The 17,195-nt window shown below is 53.4% G+C and overlaps 1 protein-coding gene across 4 annotated transcripts; it reads left to right on the top strand.

Annotated features, from left to right (window-relative positions):
* The first annotated feature begins 12,266 nt into the window (after positions 1 to 12,266).
* On the top strand, positions 12,267 to 16,790 carry SLC25A39 (solute carrier family 25 member 39). 4 transcript variants are annotated; one of them, XM_032849035.1, is made up of 12 exons: positions 12,267 to 12,388; positions 13,456 to 13,555; positions 13,689 to 13,748; positions 13,872 to 13,916; positions 14,155 to 14,288; positions 14,625 to 14,692; positions 14,822 to 14,946; positions 15,128 to 15,301; positions 15,620 to 15,729; positions 15,931 to 16,012; positions 16,093 to 16,173; positions 16,265 to 16,790. In XM_032849035.1, exons 2-12 carry the CDS (start codon positions 13,471 to 13,473, stop codon positions 16,378 to 16,380), a joined length of 1,080 nt encoding a protein of 359 aa, XP_032704926.1. In that variant the 5' UTR covers positions 12,267 to 12,388; positions 13,456 to 13,470; the 3' UTR covers positions 16,381 to 16,790. The 4 variants fall into 4 exon arrangements, with proteins under 4 accessions (XP_032704926.1, XP_032704929.1, XP_032704928.1 ...); XM_032849038.1 differs by having other exon boundaries at positions 14,179 to 14,288; XM_032849037.1 differs by lacking the exon at positions 12,267 to 12,388 and adding an exon at positions 12,898 to 13,125.
* Positions 16,791 to 17,195: the final 405 nt, after the last annotated feature.

The raw sequence follows: 17,195 nt of genomic DNA on the forward strand, positions 1-17,195 counted from the left end.
AAGAGTGCTCAAGCAGGGGGAGGGGCAGAGGGAGAGGGAGAGAGAATATCAAGCAGACTCCTTACTGAGGGCGGAGCCTGATGTGGGGTTCGATCTCATAACCTTGAGATCATGAGTCAAAATCAGCAGTTAGATGCCTAATCGACTGAGCCACTCAGGCATCCTGAATACGCCAGTTCAAAAGATGTCTTACCAGGGCCACCTGGCTGGCTCAGTCAGAAGAATGCGTGCAGCTCTTGATTTCAGGGTGGTGAATTTGAGCCCCACGTTGGGTGTAGAGATTATTTAATTAAATAAACTTTAAGTAAATAAATAAATAACAAAAGAGATTTTGCCAATCTAATGACAAAAGATAGCCTGTGGTTGTTTTATGCGTATTTCCTTGATTCTAAAGAAGCTGAGCATTTTTTCAGATGCTTATTCTGCGTATGTGTTTCTCCTGTAAATTGCCTGTTCTTGTTTGTATTGGGGTTCTCCAGAGAGACAGAACCAATTGCTGTGTATGTAGAAAGACATTTATTGAAAGTAATTGACTCATGTGATTATGGAAGCTGACAAGTCCAACAGCTGAAGTGTGGGCCAGCAGGCTGGAGACTCAGAAGAGCCAAAGGTGTAGAGGAAGTCCAAAGGCAGTCACTGGAGAATGTCTCCTTGTTTGGAAAGGCCAGGTTTTTTGTGTTCTATTCAGGTCTTCAGTGGAGTGGATGAGGCCCACTCACATTATGGAGGACAATTTGCTTTGGCCAAAATTCTCCATTCAAATGTTAATCTCACCCAAAAACATCCACCAAGTTGACACATAAAACTAACCATTACGTTATTCTTGGTTATTTTTCTTTAGTGTTTGTCTTTTTCTTGTTCAACTGTGGGAACTCTTTGTATATTCTGGATATTATCTATATTGCAAATATTTTCTCCCCATGGGTCATTTTGTCTTTCAGCATTGTTTATGGTTTCTTTTGTGGTCAGAAGTTGTGTCGTTGTTGTGCTATCTGAAATCTAGTAATCAATCTTTTCCTTTATGGTTTCTGCCTTTCCCCCACCTCTTGCTTAAGAAATTATAAATAGGGGCGTCTGGGTGGCCCAGTGGGTTAAAGCCTCTGCCTTTGGCTCAGGTCACGATTCCAGGGTCCTGGGATCAAGCCCCACGTGGGCCTCTCTGCTCAGCGGGGAGCCTGCTTCCCCCTCTCTCTCTGCCTGCCTCTCTGCCTACTTTTGATCCCTGTCTGTCAAATAAATAAACAAAAATCTTAATAAAAAAGACGTTATAAATATGTTCTGCTATAAATAGGGTCTGTTTCTTTTTTTAAGAAAGATTTTATTTATTTATTTGCAAGAGAGAGAGACAGAGAACAAGCTGGGGAGAAGGGGTAGAGGGAGAAGGAGAAGCAGCCCCCCACCCCCGCCACTGAGCAGGGAGCCAGACTCAAGGCTCCATCCCAGAACCCCGAGATCACGACCTGAGCAGAAGGCAGACACTTAACTGACTGAGCCACCCGGGTGCCCCAATGTGGTCTGTTTCTATTCCTCTTACACCCCCAGCTGCATGACCTCAGTGGCACCAGAAGTAATAACAGGAGGTTTCACTGAGAAACCTGGCATGGAGAGGCTTCTGGACGTATCTCCCTGGCCAAGGGGTTCCTCCAGGTTAGCCCCAAGGCTACTTTCCGAGGTGGTGGTCTGGGCGAAGGTTCCTTCTCTCTCCTTCCTCCCAGTTTTCCCAGCCTCTCCTTGATTCTTCCAATTGTCCCTCAGGGTTTTCTTCATTCAGAGTAACTATTCTGGAAGAGTCACAGGGACCCCAGGGCTGGGGCCTTTCCTCCCAAGATCCTGAGTTGCCAGACAAAACATGGGATGTCCAGTTAAATTTGAATTTCAGACTGGAAATGAATTTTTTTAGTGTAAGTATGTCTCGTGCATTATGTGAGACATACATACACGTAAAAAGCATTCATTATGTATCTGAAATTCACATTTAACTGAGCACCTTGCATTTTTGTTTGCTAAATCTGGCAGCCCTAAAGGCTGAGGTTGGAGTGAGGGCACAGAAACAGCCTCTCCTGGCTCACACCTACTCCTTCCCCTTCCTGCCTGAGTCACCTTGGGTGAGCAATTGTTAGCGCCTGCCCTCATCATCGGGCACCTGACTGGTGAGCCTGCAGGGCTCTGCTAGGTCCTCCAAGCTGTCTGGGTGGTGTGGGGGAAGGGATTTGGGACTGGGCCAGTGACCTGGCCAGAGGCTGTGGGAGGATATTTGGCAACAGAAGTACTGGATGAAATCAGGAGAGACCTTGGTTCCTGTCCCACCATAGGCTTCGAGCTTGCCCAGTGCCGGTGGGCACGCCACTTTCCTTGTTGTTGTTGTGTTTTAATCAATTACTGCTTTTTTTTTCTTCCTCAAGTAATCTCTATGCCCAGTGTGGGGCTCAAACTCACAACCTTGAGGTCCAGAGTCGCACGGTCCGCCAACTTAGCCAATCAGGAGCTCCAAATCAATCATTAATTTTAACTGAAAGTAACAAGTAAATGCTATTCAAATTATAACACAAAGCAGCACTCTCACCCTCTCTGTTTTCCTACCCCAGAGATCCACTTTCAAATCCTGTAAGTTTGTTCTGTGAAACTTACATTTCTAAACTTCTGTGAAACTTGCATTTCTACATCAGTGTGGGTTTGGGAATTCTCGCTTTGCCTCTGGGCTGGGTGTGTTCACCTGAGCAGTGAGTGAGCGCTGCCCTGCTCCCTGTCTGCTGGGAAATTCTGAGTCTACAGTGAGCAGCGGCGACCCCCCTAGTGCTGGGGAGAGGGAGGCTGGGTAGTACCCTAAAAACCAGCCGTGAGGTGCCTGCGCGCTGGAGGGAGGAGATGGGGAGGAGACTGATGAATGCGGGAGGGGAAGGCGGGTAGAGGAAGCGGATTCCTTGGCTCTGCGTGGGGCCTGGCTGGAGGGGTCTTCGGGGATCGCTAGCCCATGCTTTCTTTCATCCCCAGCTATCTGTTGGAATCACCTGGGGAGCTTCTGCAGCCCCAAAGTGCTGAGGTCTGAGAACCCCTTACCTTGCTCAAGCCTCCCTCTATGGAATGAGGAACCTGGTTCTCAGGGAGGAAACTATTCTCCAGTTCCTCTTCCTCTTACGAGCTGGGCTGCGTGACCCGATGCCACAGCAGCCCGGTCTGTCTGTACATTATGGACTTTGAGTTTGAGGCAGTTTCCCCCACGGAGGGAATGAATGCCTTTAGGGCCCTGGGCACACAGCCCAACCCAGGGAGCTGCCTCATTGTGGTGATTCCTCAGGCCCTCCCAATGCAGCCCCCAACTATAGTTTGGGAGACTGTCCCCCTGCCCCTCAAGCCCATCTCACGATCTCCTCCCAGAAACCTCTGGATCCTCGCTGGGGCTGCCCCCCCCATCCCATCCTGCTGGTCTGCCTGCCAGAGCTCTGTTCCCCTGGGGCCACAGGCACCCGGTCCTGATCCCTGTGCTGATTCACTCCTCCCATCCAGGCCTCTGCCTCCAGCAGGAGAAGGGGGCACATTCCTGGGTTAAAGTAACAGCTTCTTCCATTCTGAGACCGGTGGGGTGATCTGGAGATGAACTTCCGGGTGAAGGCAAGGACTGATGCCAGCAAGTCTCCAGGAAGCCAGAGCAGCCTTTGGGACCGGCAGGTGACAGGTGGCAGGGTATAGGAGCCAGGTCTTTCCTGGAAACCTGGACAATGAGCTGGGATCTGAGCAGCCAAGGGACCTTGTCATTGCCTGCTGACCTTCAATTCCAGCTCTGCCTCCAACCTGCTGGGTGACTTGGGCTTATTTCTTTGACCCTAAATGTGATAGAGTGACTGTAATCACCCGCTGGGGAGTTCGGGAGGACCGAATGTGCTGATGGACCTGTGGAAAGTCACACACACACACACACACACACACACACACACACAAACACACACAGTCGTTCCTTAATAAATCCTCACTTCCTTCTCCATCACACCTATGTTTGAAAGAACTTTGGGGCATCCGGGTGGCTCTGTTGGTTAAGCGGCTGTCTTCAGCTCAGATGGTGATCTTGGTGTCCTGGGATCGAGCCCCTCAATGGGCTCCCACCAGCTCAGCAGGGAGTCTGCTCTCTCTCTCCCTTGGGTTCCCTCCACATACACAATCCCCTCATGCTCTCTCTTTCTCTCAAATAAATATATAAATAAAACGTTTTAAAAAAAGAAAAAAAATTTTACAACCAAACTGCATTTACTCAGGACCAAGGAATTCATTTTTCTGTTCTAATTTACAAAATCCGTGATACAAAATCTGGCCTTGCTGGAGGGGGGAAGAAAGGAATCCAGCCAAACCCAGACAGGGGCTCAGGTCCTCCAAACCCTTCCCAAGCTCCTCTAGGGGGCAGGTCCTGGGCCCATAGATAAGGACACCGTGCTCCAGCCCTGGGAGGCAGTGGTCCCTGAGCTGGGAGGTGTGAGAAGATCTGGGCCCTGCCAGTGGTCTGGCCATTGTCCTGCCTCCCCGTAGGTACCTGGAGTACCCTTCCCACCTTGGGCCTTCTTCTGAACTTAAGACACCCCCAGGGACAGCCATGCCGAGTGGCTGGTGCACGGCTGATGGAGTTCAGGAGTTGGAGCCCAGCTTGTCAAGGGCAGCAAGTGGACAGGTTGGGTGGTGGAAAGGGGAGGACAGCCTGGGTTGTTGACTCATCGACCATTAGAGCTGGGAGGATAATGAGCTTAGATACCTGGGAGCAGAATGGAGACAAGAAGAATTAGGACAGTATTTTGAATGCCTACCCTGTGCCAGCTCACTGAGTTCTTGTAACCACACTGCAGGGTAGTGGTAGTTATGAGGCCTTGTCCAGGACTGCTCGGCTCCAAAGCAGGGGAGTCAGGGCTGAGTCCAAGTCATTCAGATCCCAGAGCTTTTGCCCAAAGCACCAGGCTCCACCAGAAGCTGACACAAGCTCAGCTCGGTCTGCCCTCCCAGCCCTTCCAGCCTACTGAGTGCCCCTGTCCCTTCTCCAGGCAGACCCCACAGGGGCCAAGACATACCCACTTCAAGGTGCTGGGACAGGTCACTTGACTTCTCCAAGATTCAGTTTCCTCATCTGTAAAATGGGTACACAGTAACCTCTGTGTGCCCTCTCCACAGGTATGCGAGGTTCAAACGGAATGACGGATGCCAAGAGGCCTTGTAAACTAGCACATTAGAACTGGGAGGAAGCCTTTTTAGGACATCAAAGGAGTTCCTCTTGTTCATCTGATGATCTATCCCTGAAGTGCCAGGCCAAGGGGGCCTGGGTGAGAAAATGGCTCTCCCCAGGCAGCTCAGAGAAGTGAAGTCACAGTCACCTTCTCCAGGAGCTGAGGGGGAGCAGAGGAGGCGGTGGCAGGGAGGGTGGGAGGGGTGGAGGGAACTGCTCCCCCTCATCACCCTTTCCAGGTCATAAGTCCCTTTTACACCTCTCATGTGTCTTCACCACTCAGGAGTCCCAAGAGGGAAGCAGGACCAGGAATGTTATTCTACCATAAAGAAGAAGAAACAGAGGCACGGAAAGGAGACAAAGTCCTCCAACAAGCTAGCAGAGAAATCTGTACGCATGCGCGCTTCCGGGGACTTTGACTTAATCGTTAATGCCAGGATGGTTGGTGTTGTACTTGATTTCAGTGTTTTAAAGAGGTGGGTCCTGGGGCACCCGGGTGGCTGAGTTGGTTAAGTGTCTGCCTTCAGTTTAGGTCGTGATCTCAGGTCCTGGGTTAGAGGAGAGTCGGCTTCTCTGTGTCCCTTCACCCCTCCCTCTGGCTGTGCGCTTGCTTGCTCTCACTCTCTCTCTCTCTCTCAAATAAATAGATAAAATCTTGTTTAAGTTTTGTTTTTTTTTTTTAAGATTTATTTGACACAGAGAGACATCACAAGTAGGCAGAGAGGCAGGCAGAGAGAGAGGCGGGTGGTGGGGGAAGCAGGCTCCTCGTTGAGCAGAGAGCCCGATGCGGGACGCAATCCCAGGACCCCAAGATCATAACCTGAGCGAAAGGCAGAGGCTGAACCCACTGAGCCCCTCAGGACCCCGAGATCATAACCTGAGCGAAAGGCAGAGGCTGAACCCACTGAGCCCCTTGAATAAATAGATAAAATCTTTTAAAAAATTAAGAACTGGGTCCTGCTAATGTTTTCTCGAAAGTTTCCATTGTGCCAGGTTTTGTATGAGATTCCCCTTTAATCTTTAACGTAACTGCCCCAGGTAGCTACAGTTATGATCCCTGCCTTACAGTGAAGGAAAACAGACCCAGAAAGGTTCAGCAAATATCTAAGGCCACGGAGCTGGGAAGGGGTGAAGCCAGAATTTGCATCCAGTCGGCCCCGGAGCCTGTGTTTGTGCCCATCACAATATTCTTCCCCTGGAAGTTACTAGGACATCTCTGGCCCCCATCTGGGCACTTCCTTTCATCCCAACCCGCTCCAGCCTCCCTCAGCTCCTCCCAATGGGTGCTCTGGACCCCCTAGTTCTCCCGGTTGGTCTCTGGGCCAAGTTCAGGCCCCCTCTGTCACGTGACCTGTTGTCTTGCTCGCAGGGATGTTCTCCCTGTTTTCCACTGTCTTATGTACTCATTTGTTTGTGTCTCTTGCAGCAGGGACCTTATGTGACTCGTTCCCTGCTGTCTCCCAGTGCCTACAACACTATTTGGCACAAAACACTCAAAAATTGCTAAAAAGAAAAAAAGAGAGAGAGAGAAAGACTCAGTAAATAAAAAAAAAGGGAGATGCACGCCAGCCAGCCCTTTGGTCCAGGCCCCGCTGGACCAGCTCCTCCTCCTTTTGGCCCCCAGTGACTGGCACTCAGCTCTGACGGGGCCTCGCTGGTCCTGTGGCCAACATTCTCCAGATAGCACTGGTAGCTCTGAGAAGCAGAAGCCCCCCCGCCCCCAGAAGGCCATGTTACTACAAGGGACTGGGCTGTGCCTGGTGAGCTCATGGTCCTTTCTGAGGTTCTCAGTCGAATCTGATCCAAAGTCTGCTTTTGGTCACATATGTGTTGTATTCTAACAAATCTTCAGAAAAGAAATTCAAAGATAATGTAATTTTCCTATGCACAGTGTTTTTAGACATTTACAGACAATTCAGAGTGGGCTGAATTGTAAAAGAGTAAAAGTAAAAAGTAAGTAAAAGTAAAAAAAGAAAAGTAAAAAGAAAGGAATTTATAATAAAATAATATGTATTTCTGTATGTGAAAGCTCAGGCTTGACCCCACGAGAGAATAGGAGCTTGCATGTGCCCACGACTCACTGGCACTGGAGAACCGTGAATGTCCCCATCTCGGCTCGGTGCTGGAGTGTCCTATTAGCAATTCAGCTCACATGGGCCAGGAGGCCACCGAGAAAAGATTTTCCAAAACAGTGAATTATCTTTGATGAAGTTCTAATGGAGACAAAGTCAAATCTTCTGTAGGACTGCATGGTAGTTTTATTTCTGAGAAATTCAATATATTCTAAAAACAATTTTTTTTAAAAAGTTGTGGGTGGGATAGAGAGCTAGCCTCCAGGTCCCATAATTACGAACGTGTTTCTAAAGTATGTGGCTGGCTAGAAAGACAAAGGAAAACTGAGTGGTGTGCGGGACAATTTTTTGTTGTGTCAGGGTGTCCTATACTTTAAAGGACATAGCATCCCTGGCCTGCCATCTGTCAAACGCCAGGGGCCCCGGTCTTGTAACAACTACAGACTGGCCTCCAACATTTACAAGACGTCCTCTAGGGGGCGGTAGCGCTCTGGTCGAAAACGACGAGCTGGCACCAGCTCCCTGCTTTTTAATTTAACTCTGTCTTTGAGACTGTTTTATATCATAATGTGGAACTCTGCATCTCTTTCCAGACTGGGTGGTGATTGTCGTGTAGACGTACTGTCACTCAGGTCCCTCTGGATGGCATTCCGCTGTTACAAACAAGGTTACAAGGACTGCAGAGTTGGGGTGTCATTTCACACCTGTGGAAGCCCGTCAGCAGAGGAATTCTTAGAAGTGGCCTGGCTGGCTCACAGGGTTGGGCATGTGGAATTTTCATAGTTACAGCCAAATCTGCCTTCCACGGAAGTAGATGAATCTACATTCCCTGAGCAGAGCAGGAATGAGCCCTGCCCAGAGCTATGGGAGTCAAGCTGGGGGTGGGAATGGAGGGAGACAATTCTAGAAGGTCTTAGTCAGGACCTTTCCTTTCTGGGGGCCGCCTCCTCAGACCACATCCAGGGTCCCCTCAATGAAGCCTTCGGTGTTCAGAAACTCCCCAACCCACCCTCTCAGGCCTGGGGTGGGGAGGTGGGGTGGTGGGGGGAGGGTTGGTGAGTAGAGATGTCCCTTCCCGAGTGGTTTGATCCTAGCTATTATGGGTATCTTTTTAACCTTCAAAGAAAAAAAAAAAAAGACAACTTTGTTGCTTTCTGATTCTTTAAGTATTTCAGAGGGAAAAATTTATTTCCCCCCAACTTTGTTTTCCCAACTTTTTGTTTTGAAAACTAAAAACTTCAGACAAATTGCAAGAATGGTACAATGAGCACCCATATACCCTTTACCTTGATTCACGCATTGTTCACATTTTGCTACACTGGCTTTATCTCTCTCTATTTTGCTGAACCGTTTGAGACTAAGTTGCAGCCACTCAGCCCTAAACACCTTAGTGTGCCTTTTCTAAGAACAAGGACATTTTCTGGCAAAACCACAGTCTGGTTATCACACTCAAGAAATTTAACCTTGATGACGTAAGATCTACTGTACAGGTCTTATTACATTTTCTCCAGTTGGCCCAATAAGTTTTCTGTAACTCACCCACGCCTCCCTGCCCTCGAGGTCAGTTAAGCCGCTGCCTTCTGCTGAGGTCATGGTCCCAGGGTCCTGGGATAAATCCTGTATTGGGCTCCTTGCTCGGCAGGGAGCCTGCTTCTCTCTCCACCTCTGTCTGCCACTCTCCCTGCCACTCTGCCTCCTTGTGCACTTGCTCTCTCTCTCTCTCTCTGACAAATAAATAAAGAAATAAATATCTTAAAAAAAAAAAAACCTGACTTGGCATTTAGCTCTAAGCCGGGAGTTTGGATTTCTCCTCTGCAGCTCGGTGGGCCTGCTGCTGTGGGGCCGGCCTCCAGGAAGGCAGCTCCAGGTGGGAACAGTGCTGGCCATGAACTCACAGGTGCAGGTGGGGTCCACGAGAGGAACCTAAGCCCTACTCGAACCCCACACATGTCTTTCTAGGCCCTGGGGGTGCAAGCTGGGAGTGGGGTTGGGGAGGATACTGTCCCGCCGCTGGGCTTGCTGGGGAAGAATTCATTCTCACAATAAATTACCTTCCGTTTCTGTCCCTTTTTCAGTGTCAGGCAAGGACTTGTCCATCCATCCCCACAACAGCTCCTGGCGCTGGTACTGTTTTCTCCCCTTTTACGATTGAAAGGCGTTTCTGTTTTTCCATCTGATGAGGAGGCCAGTGATGGCCACAGGGGGCCACATGCTGCCTCTGGAAGGACCAATGGGTGCGTGGTCAGTGTGAACCATGGCCAAGTGAGCCAAGACAGTGGCTGTTTCCTCCTCAGGTCTCCAGGCTTGGGCATCTCAAGGCTCCTGCTCCCGCCTGCAGCCGCCATGACCATCCTTGGGAGAGACAGCCACCGGCTCCAGCGGTGCCTCATTGCCCAAAGATCACCTCTCCTACCTGCCCAGATGGCTGCCACAATGGGCTTTGGTCGAACCAGTGATGCCTCAACGCATTCCTCTGTGGCAGAAGGCGGGGACTGTGATCTGATCATCTCTGGGGTCCTGAGGGGGCCACAGAACCTTTTGTCGACTCTTGACAGGGCTTTCACAGACCAGAGTTTAGTTAGAGTTTGTAAATTGGGTGGGATTATTTGCAGATAAGGAAACTGAGGTGTAGCAACAAATCTCAAAAGCATCCTATCGCAAGAAGAAAACCAGAAATGGAATGCAAGCTCCTTATTCTGCTGTGGGGGGGAAACTGAGGCTCAGAGATCACCAGACCTGGTTCCTGACCACTACGTTACAGGGCAGGAAGGGGTGAAGGGAATTATTAATTACTCTCTGTGCCTATTTTGGAGTCAGAGGTAGGACCAGAACCTGGTTCTCTAAAGGGCCTTTCCAGAACTTTCTGTGATACAGTTCAAGTGGTGGTGTTGGTGTTGGTGTTTGGGGGAATCAATAATAATGATGACAGCAATAATAATAATAGTCATTGAGTGTTTGCCATATGATAGACAAGGATCCAAACACATTACAGCTACTAATTGAATTCTCAAACAATTCCTGTGAGGTGGGTGCATTATTATCCCCATCAGCTCATTTTATAAAGGGGGAAACTCGGGCTTCGAGGAGGTAAGACGTTTGCTAAGGGTCGCTCAGCTCCTGCAGGAAACAGCCAGGTCCCTGCCTTCCAGCGGCTCTGACCTTGAGGCAGACAAAGGCTGTCACCCTATGGGCTGTATTCTTGGAGTTCTTGAAGCCTGAGGCCTGACTAGATAAAAACTTCACAGGCGAGCAGAGAACCCAGGCTGAACATGGGGTGGGTGGCAGCTCCTCCGGACTCAGGCAATTCTGGGTTTGAATTCTGGCTCTTTCATTTCAGTGACCTTGGTGCGATTGATCTCTTAGGCCTCCATTTTCTCATGGATAAAACGGAGATTGTGCAGGAGAAGTCTTGGTTCTGTTATACACTAGGAATCACTATGCCCCTGACCCTCAGTTTCCTCCTCTGTAAAATGGGGAGAGTGGCTGTGGGCTGGGAACTGTTCAGGTAAGCCATAACTTTGAGGCTGTGAAAGACCGAAATAGAAACTGGGTTATGGCCTTAACATACAGTTGATAAAATGATTTTGTGTAATTTCAGACCTCCACTGGATGGGGGAAAGGGAATGCAAAGGGCACCTTCTGTCCTGCCCTTTCGACCAGCGGCCCCTTCACCAGTGAAAGTTTGCACTCTCGCCCCCGATCTCGGCTGCCAAGCCTCTCCGAGCCGTAAAGCCAGTTTCAGGGAAAGCTGATGGTTGGCCCCTTAGAATCCACGTGCAAACCTCGCGGGCGCTGAATGGCTGGGCGGCTTAAGCCCGAGAACCTGGTGACGTCAAAGTCAAGGTCTGCCCTTCTTAAAGGCGCAGGCTCGCACCCCGTGTTCGTTTTTCTGTGTTCGGACAAATAATTAGGACCGCCCAAAAGTTTTAAAGGCGAGGCAGGTGGCGGGCTTTCTGGTGCGGGACTTGCATGGGAAACAGATTTGTCTCCCTGAGAAGCGCGATCAGAGACGTCGGCGCAGGATCTAAGCCCACCTGTCGCGCAGGGAGGCAGCCTGGTGCAGGGTAAAGTACCTGGAAGGTTCGAACTCCAGGCACTTAAACTTCGAGCCTCAGTTTCATCTGCTGTAAAAAGGAACCAAATAATAATATACTTCTAAAAGTTTGGGGGCTTAGAAGTAATGTTGTGAGAGTAACCAAAGGAAAAAATATCAGGCCCCTTCTTCCGTACTCAGTCCTCTCACTGTGCGAAGGAGGAACCCGAGGCCCAGAGTGGTGGTGTCACTTGCCCAAGGTCACGCGGTGGTGGGACTAAGACTAAGTTGAGTCGGGCTGACCCCGGGCTTCCCGGCTTCCTGGCTCCCGGGCCAACCTTTTCCCTGTCCCAGCCTGGCTGGCCCGAGTCGCAGCTCGTCTAATCCCAGCGCCCATGGGCTCACAGGACCCAGCGGTCCGCCGACTGGTTTTGGAACTGCGCCTCAATGGATCACCTGTAAAATGGGGATAATGCTAATTCCTATTTGGTAGGTCGCCATTATGTTGTAAAGCCTCAGCAGGGAGCCTGGCGGGTAACTGTTTGTCATCACTATTTGATATCCCCGTGGCCTTGGAAGAACTGATTCAAATCCCTGCCTCCTCACAGATGAGGACACTGAGGAAGAGGCGGAGAGCGCGTTATCCACGCTGGCCCGGCAAGATAAGAGGAGCGCCGGGACTCTCGGGGCAACGCTCGACCAGGGCACTGGTGGGATGGAGTTTGTGAGAATACACTGTTAACTGCGGTGCTACCGCCGGTCACGCGCAAATTGGAGACCCACGACCTTGCTTGGAGCGCTGGCCGGGCCGGGTACCCGCGGCGCAGCAGCAGCGCTGGGAGGGGGGCGCGGCGGGTCCGGGAGCCGCGGCTGGTGGGCGGGGCCGGTGGAACTCCGGGCATGTAGCTGGTCGGCCGATGAGGGCGGAGCCTCGCGGCGCTGTCCGGGGAGCGGGGAGGGCTTGGGCGCTTTCAGAGACTGCCTTGGTGCGGGGCGAGCGCACGCGGACCGCACACCGGCCGCGGAGCCGCCATGGGCCCGCTGGGCCCCGGGCGCCGTGCGGCGCGAGCACTGGCCTGGAGTCAGGTGGGCGGAGCTGGACCGGGGTTGAGGGCCTGGCAGGGGGCGGGGGCGGAGATGGGCCTCCGGAGGACCCGGGGAACCTGACCCGGTGTTGGGCTGGGGTCCCAGACTCTCGAGACGTCAGGCAGACCTGGTCGTCCTATCGGGCGTCCGCTGCGCGCGGGGCCGGGATTGCTCCGAGGAGCAAGGGGAGATCCTGTCTTCGCACACCTTTTTCCTGCTCTCGTGGCCGAACCTCCGGCCTCTGTCTTGGGGAGAGAGAGCAGAGATTGTCCTTCCCCTCCAGGCCTGAGGGACTGGCCCTTCCGGCCTCGGGAGGGTGCGGGAGGGAGGGCCGGGAACCCAGCCTTCAGTTCCGAGAGCGGAGAGCGGGCGGTCTTTTCGCGGCCATCAGATTTGTTTACATGTTTCCCCCATCGCTCGGCCCCACCTTCCACTCCCGGTGACGGGGCACAGAAGTGCCCGCCTCGGGAGTGGGGGGCTTAGAAGGATGGCTCAGGCGTTTGATCGATCTTTGGGTTCTCAGGGCCAGACGGGGCGCCTTCCCCAATGAGGGGGCACAGTAATTCCGTATTACTCACAAGGGGGAATGACAGTGGACCGTTGTTGTTTCTTAACCAATGAGTAACTACGCAAGTTTCCTTCCTATCTACTCCCAGAGTGACCTTGTTCAGGTCGTTTCACCTCTCTGAATCTGTTTCTCCACTGGCAAAGTAGAGCTGACTAAATTGCTTTAAAAGGTAATTGTGAGGGGGCCTGGGTGGCTAAGTCTGTTAAACTTCTGCCTTCCGCTCAGGTCATGATTCCAGGGTCCTGGGATCCCGCCCCGATTGGGCTCCCTGATCCTGGTTCTCACTTTCCTCCCCGCTGGTGCTGTCTCTTTCTCTCAAATGAATAGTCTTCAAAAATAAAAATAAAAGGTAATTGTGAGGATTGTCTGAGTTCATATTTAGTGGGTGAATTTAGGTAAAGGGCTGGGTCAGATCCCAAAGTGCCCTGCCTCGTGTCTCCTCTTCCCAGTGGTTTTTGTTTTGTGAGTGGCGGTTCCAATGGACTTGTTTGTTTTTCAGAATTGAAGCTACAAGATGGCTGACCAGGACCCTGGGGGCATTAGCCCCCTCCAACAAATGGTGGCCTCGGGCACTGGGGCTGTGGTCACCTCCCTTTTCAGTAAGATCTGGGGAGGTGGAGAGGGGGCAGCTGGGGACTGGGGCAGGCCAGAGATTGGAGGCGACTTGGTCCTGTGGTGGGGTCAAGGGGAGGGGTCCTGAAAGGAGCCTTCAGACCTGCCCTCCTCCTCCAGTGACACCCCTGGACGTGGTGAAAGTTCGCCTGCAGTCTCAGCGCCCCTCGACGGCCAGTGGTGAGTGCCTAGCCATGGAGCCCAGAAGGGGCCTGGGCAAAACCAAGATCTTCCAGAGATGGGGTCCCCGGGACAGGTCAGAGTGGGGGCCCTTCTGACTTAAAGGACTGCCTTGTGTTTTAGAGCTGATGCCTCCCTCCAGACTCTGGAGCCTCCCCTACGTGAAATGTGAGTTCCCCGAACCACAGGGAGCTTGTGAAGGTCCAGGGGATAGAGTGGCCCAGGGGATTTGAGTGCCCACAGCCCTACCATACTCTTCCAGGTCCTACCAGCGAGCCCTGTGTCCTGGACAAGAATGTCCACCCGGGGACCATGGCCTGTGCTGGCCTCCAAGGGATGGGACTCACCCCCCCTCCCTGCGGGGTTCCAGGGCAATGTCCTCCTAATACCCTCTTCCCTTCCCCAGTGCCCTCCTCTCTCCGATCCACAGGGAAGTGCCTCCTGTACTGCAATGGGGTCTTGGAGCCCCTCTACTTGTGCCCGAACGGCACCCGCTGTGCCACCTGGTTTCAGGACCCCACCCGCTTCACTGGCACTGTGGTGAGGAGCGGCTGGGCCCCCGCCTGGAATCTGGGTGCTCTGGAGGGATTCACATCGGTCGGGTGGGAGACCCAAGGAGGAGTGGGTGGTGAAAAGCAAGTAGCAGTAGCCGGGTCGGCTTGGGAAGGGCTCTCCGGCGGAGGTGGTGCCTCTCTGCGGTTTGAAGGGTGAGCAGGAGTCTGTTGGGAGCTAAACGGGCGATTGCACGTGTGCTGGCCTGAGGGGCTCTTGCCTCCCAGCAGGACCCAGGGCTGCGGGCAGAGGAGAGGGCATCAGGCTGGGGCCGAGTCCAGGTGGGCCCCATCACAGGGTTCATTCTGGTATCTGTGTGGCCAGGACGCCTTTGTGAAGATCGTGAGACACGAGGGCACCAGGACCCTGTGGAGCGGCCTTCCAGCCACCTTGTGAGTCTCCTGGTCCCGCACATTGCTTTTCCCTGCTCTCCTGCTCTCCTGTCATGGTGGCTGGGGCGGGGGCACCCGGGAGGTTGGGAGCCTTTGGGAGTCCCAGCTAACGTCTGTTCACGCTCCCAGGGTTATGACTGTGCCGGCCACTGCCATCTACTTCACCGCGTATGACCAACTCAAGACCTTCCTCTGTGGTCGAGCCCTGACTTCTGATCTCTACGCCCCCATGGTGGCTGGCGCACTAGCCCGCTGTGAGGACAGTCCGGGGCCCTTGATCTCTCTCTGACCCACCGCTCTGCCGGAGCCCGGTCCTGGCTTCCAGCTCTAGTGTCCGGCAGCTTAGGGGTGGAGGGATCTCTTGGGCCCCTAGATCCCGGGAGAGGTGGTGTCTGTCGGGCTGTGAGCTGACCCCTCCCTCCTGTTCCCCCGCAGTGGGCACCGTGACTGTGATCAGCCCCTTGGAGCTGGTGCGGACAAAGCTGCAGGCTCAGCACGTGTCCTACCGGGAGCTGGGATCCTGTGTTCGAGCCGCCATGGCCCAGGGTGGCTGGCGCTCACTGTGGCTAGGCTGGGGCCCCACTGCCCTTCGGGATGTGCCCTTTTCAGGTAGGAGTCGGGTGCGGGGGGTGGGGTAAGGGAGCCTCCGGATGACATACAAGTGGTCTACAGTGCAGTGACTTTGAAGTTGCTTTTCTGGACCTTGAATATCTCATCTGCGAAATGGGTTCAGCGGGTGGGGTAGTCACCCAGGTTTCCAGGAGAAAATTCTCACGGAGGATCTGTCACAGAGACCGGCCCGCCACAGACAGTCCTCATTCTCCAGAGGAAGGGCTCGTTGCATTGTGCGGGGGTGAAAAATGGGAGGTTTGAGGCCACCTTGCTGCCCTTCCTGACTCTAATGAGTGTTTCCCCAACATCCCCAAGCCCTGTACTGGTTCAACTATGAGTTGGTGAAGAGCTGGTTGAGTGGGCTCAGACCAAAAGACCAGCCGTCTGTGGGCATCAGCTTTGTGGCTGGCGGCATCTCAGGGACGGTGAGTTGATTGGGCCCGGACAGAGCCAGTGCGTGTGGGAGAGCTGTGGGAGGCGCTCCAGGGAGATGGGCTCGGGTAGCTCCCTCTTGAGGAGCAAGCTTGCCCTGCCTAATGAAGCCCTAGCTAAGGCTGGCAGAGCTCGGCTGGACACGAGGGAGGGGGTCCTGGAACCGGAGACCAGCCCTCTCCCCACCCCACCAGGTGGCGGCCATCCTGACTCTACCCTTCGACGTGGTGAAGACTCAGCGCCAGGTCGCGCTGGGAGCGGTGGAGGCTGTGAGAGGTGAAGGTTCTGGCTGGTGCGGGGCCGCGCGGGTGGGGACCCAGGTGGGGTCCTGACCTGGCTGTGCCTCACGTTTGCAGTGACGCCCCCACGCGCCGACTCCACGTGGCTGCTGCTGCGGAGGATCCAGGCTGAGTCGGGCACCAGGGGCCTCTTTGCAGGTGAGTGTGTGTGTGTATGTGTCCAAGCTCAGGACGGATTGGGGCCCCCTGGAGTCCTGACTTCTGACCCTAACCCCCACTCCCATTGCAGGATTTCTCCCAAGGATCATCAAGGCTGCTCCCTCCTGTGCCATCATGATCAGCACCTACGAGTTTGGCAAAGGCTTCTTCCAGAGGCTCAACAGAGAACAGCCTCTGGGCTCTTAGAAGGAGCCAGGGGACAAGGACCCCATCTCTTCCGTGGCTGGGGGGTGCCGAAGGAGACTGAGCCAAGTGCCTTGTCCTCAGCACTGAGGGGAGGGGCCTCATTTCCCATCCCCCTCAACTATGAGTCCTAGGGGTAGGGGCTTGCCCTTCGAGGCCTGCCCAGGCACCTTCCCAAAAACAGCTTTCTTCCTGCTGTTTCTCATTCCCAAGCCCCAAGGATAATCACTTTTCCACCACCACCACCCCTACCCCAAGTTCAAGACCAAATCTGCTATTTGTCCCCTCCCTTTCCGTTTCCCTGTGTGTTTGCTGTAGTGGGGTCTGCTCCTGGGAGCCACCAAACCCTGGGCCTGGTGTAGTCTGCCCCTGTCCCTGTGAATTCCTTGAATCTAAAGACGATGAACCTCTCACTAGCGCCTGTGACTGTGGGGTGGGGAGGGATGGGGAGGGGTGGAGAGTAGGAGAACTTGGTGAGTGGCTTGCACAGAGGAGGCCTGGAAGGGACCTGGAGGTTGGCTCTGACAACCCAGGTGCTATCCATAGAGAGGACACCCTGCCAACTTAGAGCTGGGTCAGGGTGAGGACCCAGAGTTGAGGGGGTGACGGGTAGTGTTAGAGCCACGGGGGAGGGTGGCAAGACCTCTCCCCACGGATACCTTCCAAGTGACAACAGAGGGAGGATGCTTCACTGGGGGTGCAACTTTGGGCCAAAGCTGAATCCTTCAAGATGAGTAAAGTCTCAGAGAACAGGGCCCTGCCAGGGCTGGCCTCCTCTGTCCCGCCCTTGGGCTGTTCAATGTCTTCCCTGCTGGGGG

Source organism: Lontra canadensis, unplaced genomic scaffold, assembly GCF_010015895.1.
Source record: "Lontra canadensis isolate GAN:19392208 unplaced genomic scaffold, GSC_riverotter_1.0 scaffold218, whole genome shotgun sequence".
Taxonomy (NCBI): domain Eukaryota; kingdom Metazoa; phylum Chordata; class Mammalia; order Carnivora; family Mustelidae; genus Lontra; species Lontra canadensis.

What these genes read in the sequence shown, in the direction of transcription:
- SLC25A39 (XM_032849035.1), top strand. Translation starts at nt 13,471, where the DNA reads ATGGCTGACCAGGACCCTGGGGGCATTAGCCCCCTCCAACAAATGGTG. An exon ending in GAGCCTCCCCTACGTGAAAT is followed by an intron (nt 13,917 to 14,154) that starts GTGAGTTCCCCG and finishes TCCCTTCCCCAG; the next exon opens with TGCCCTCCTCTCTCCGATCC. An exon ending in AGCGGCCTTCCAGCCACCTT is followed by an intron (nt 14,693 to 14,821) that starts GTGAGTCTCCTG and finishes TCACGCTCCCAG; the next exon opens with GGTTATGACTGTGCCGGCCA.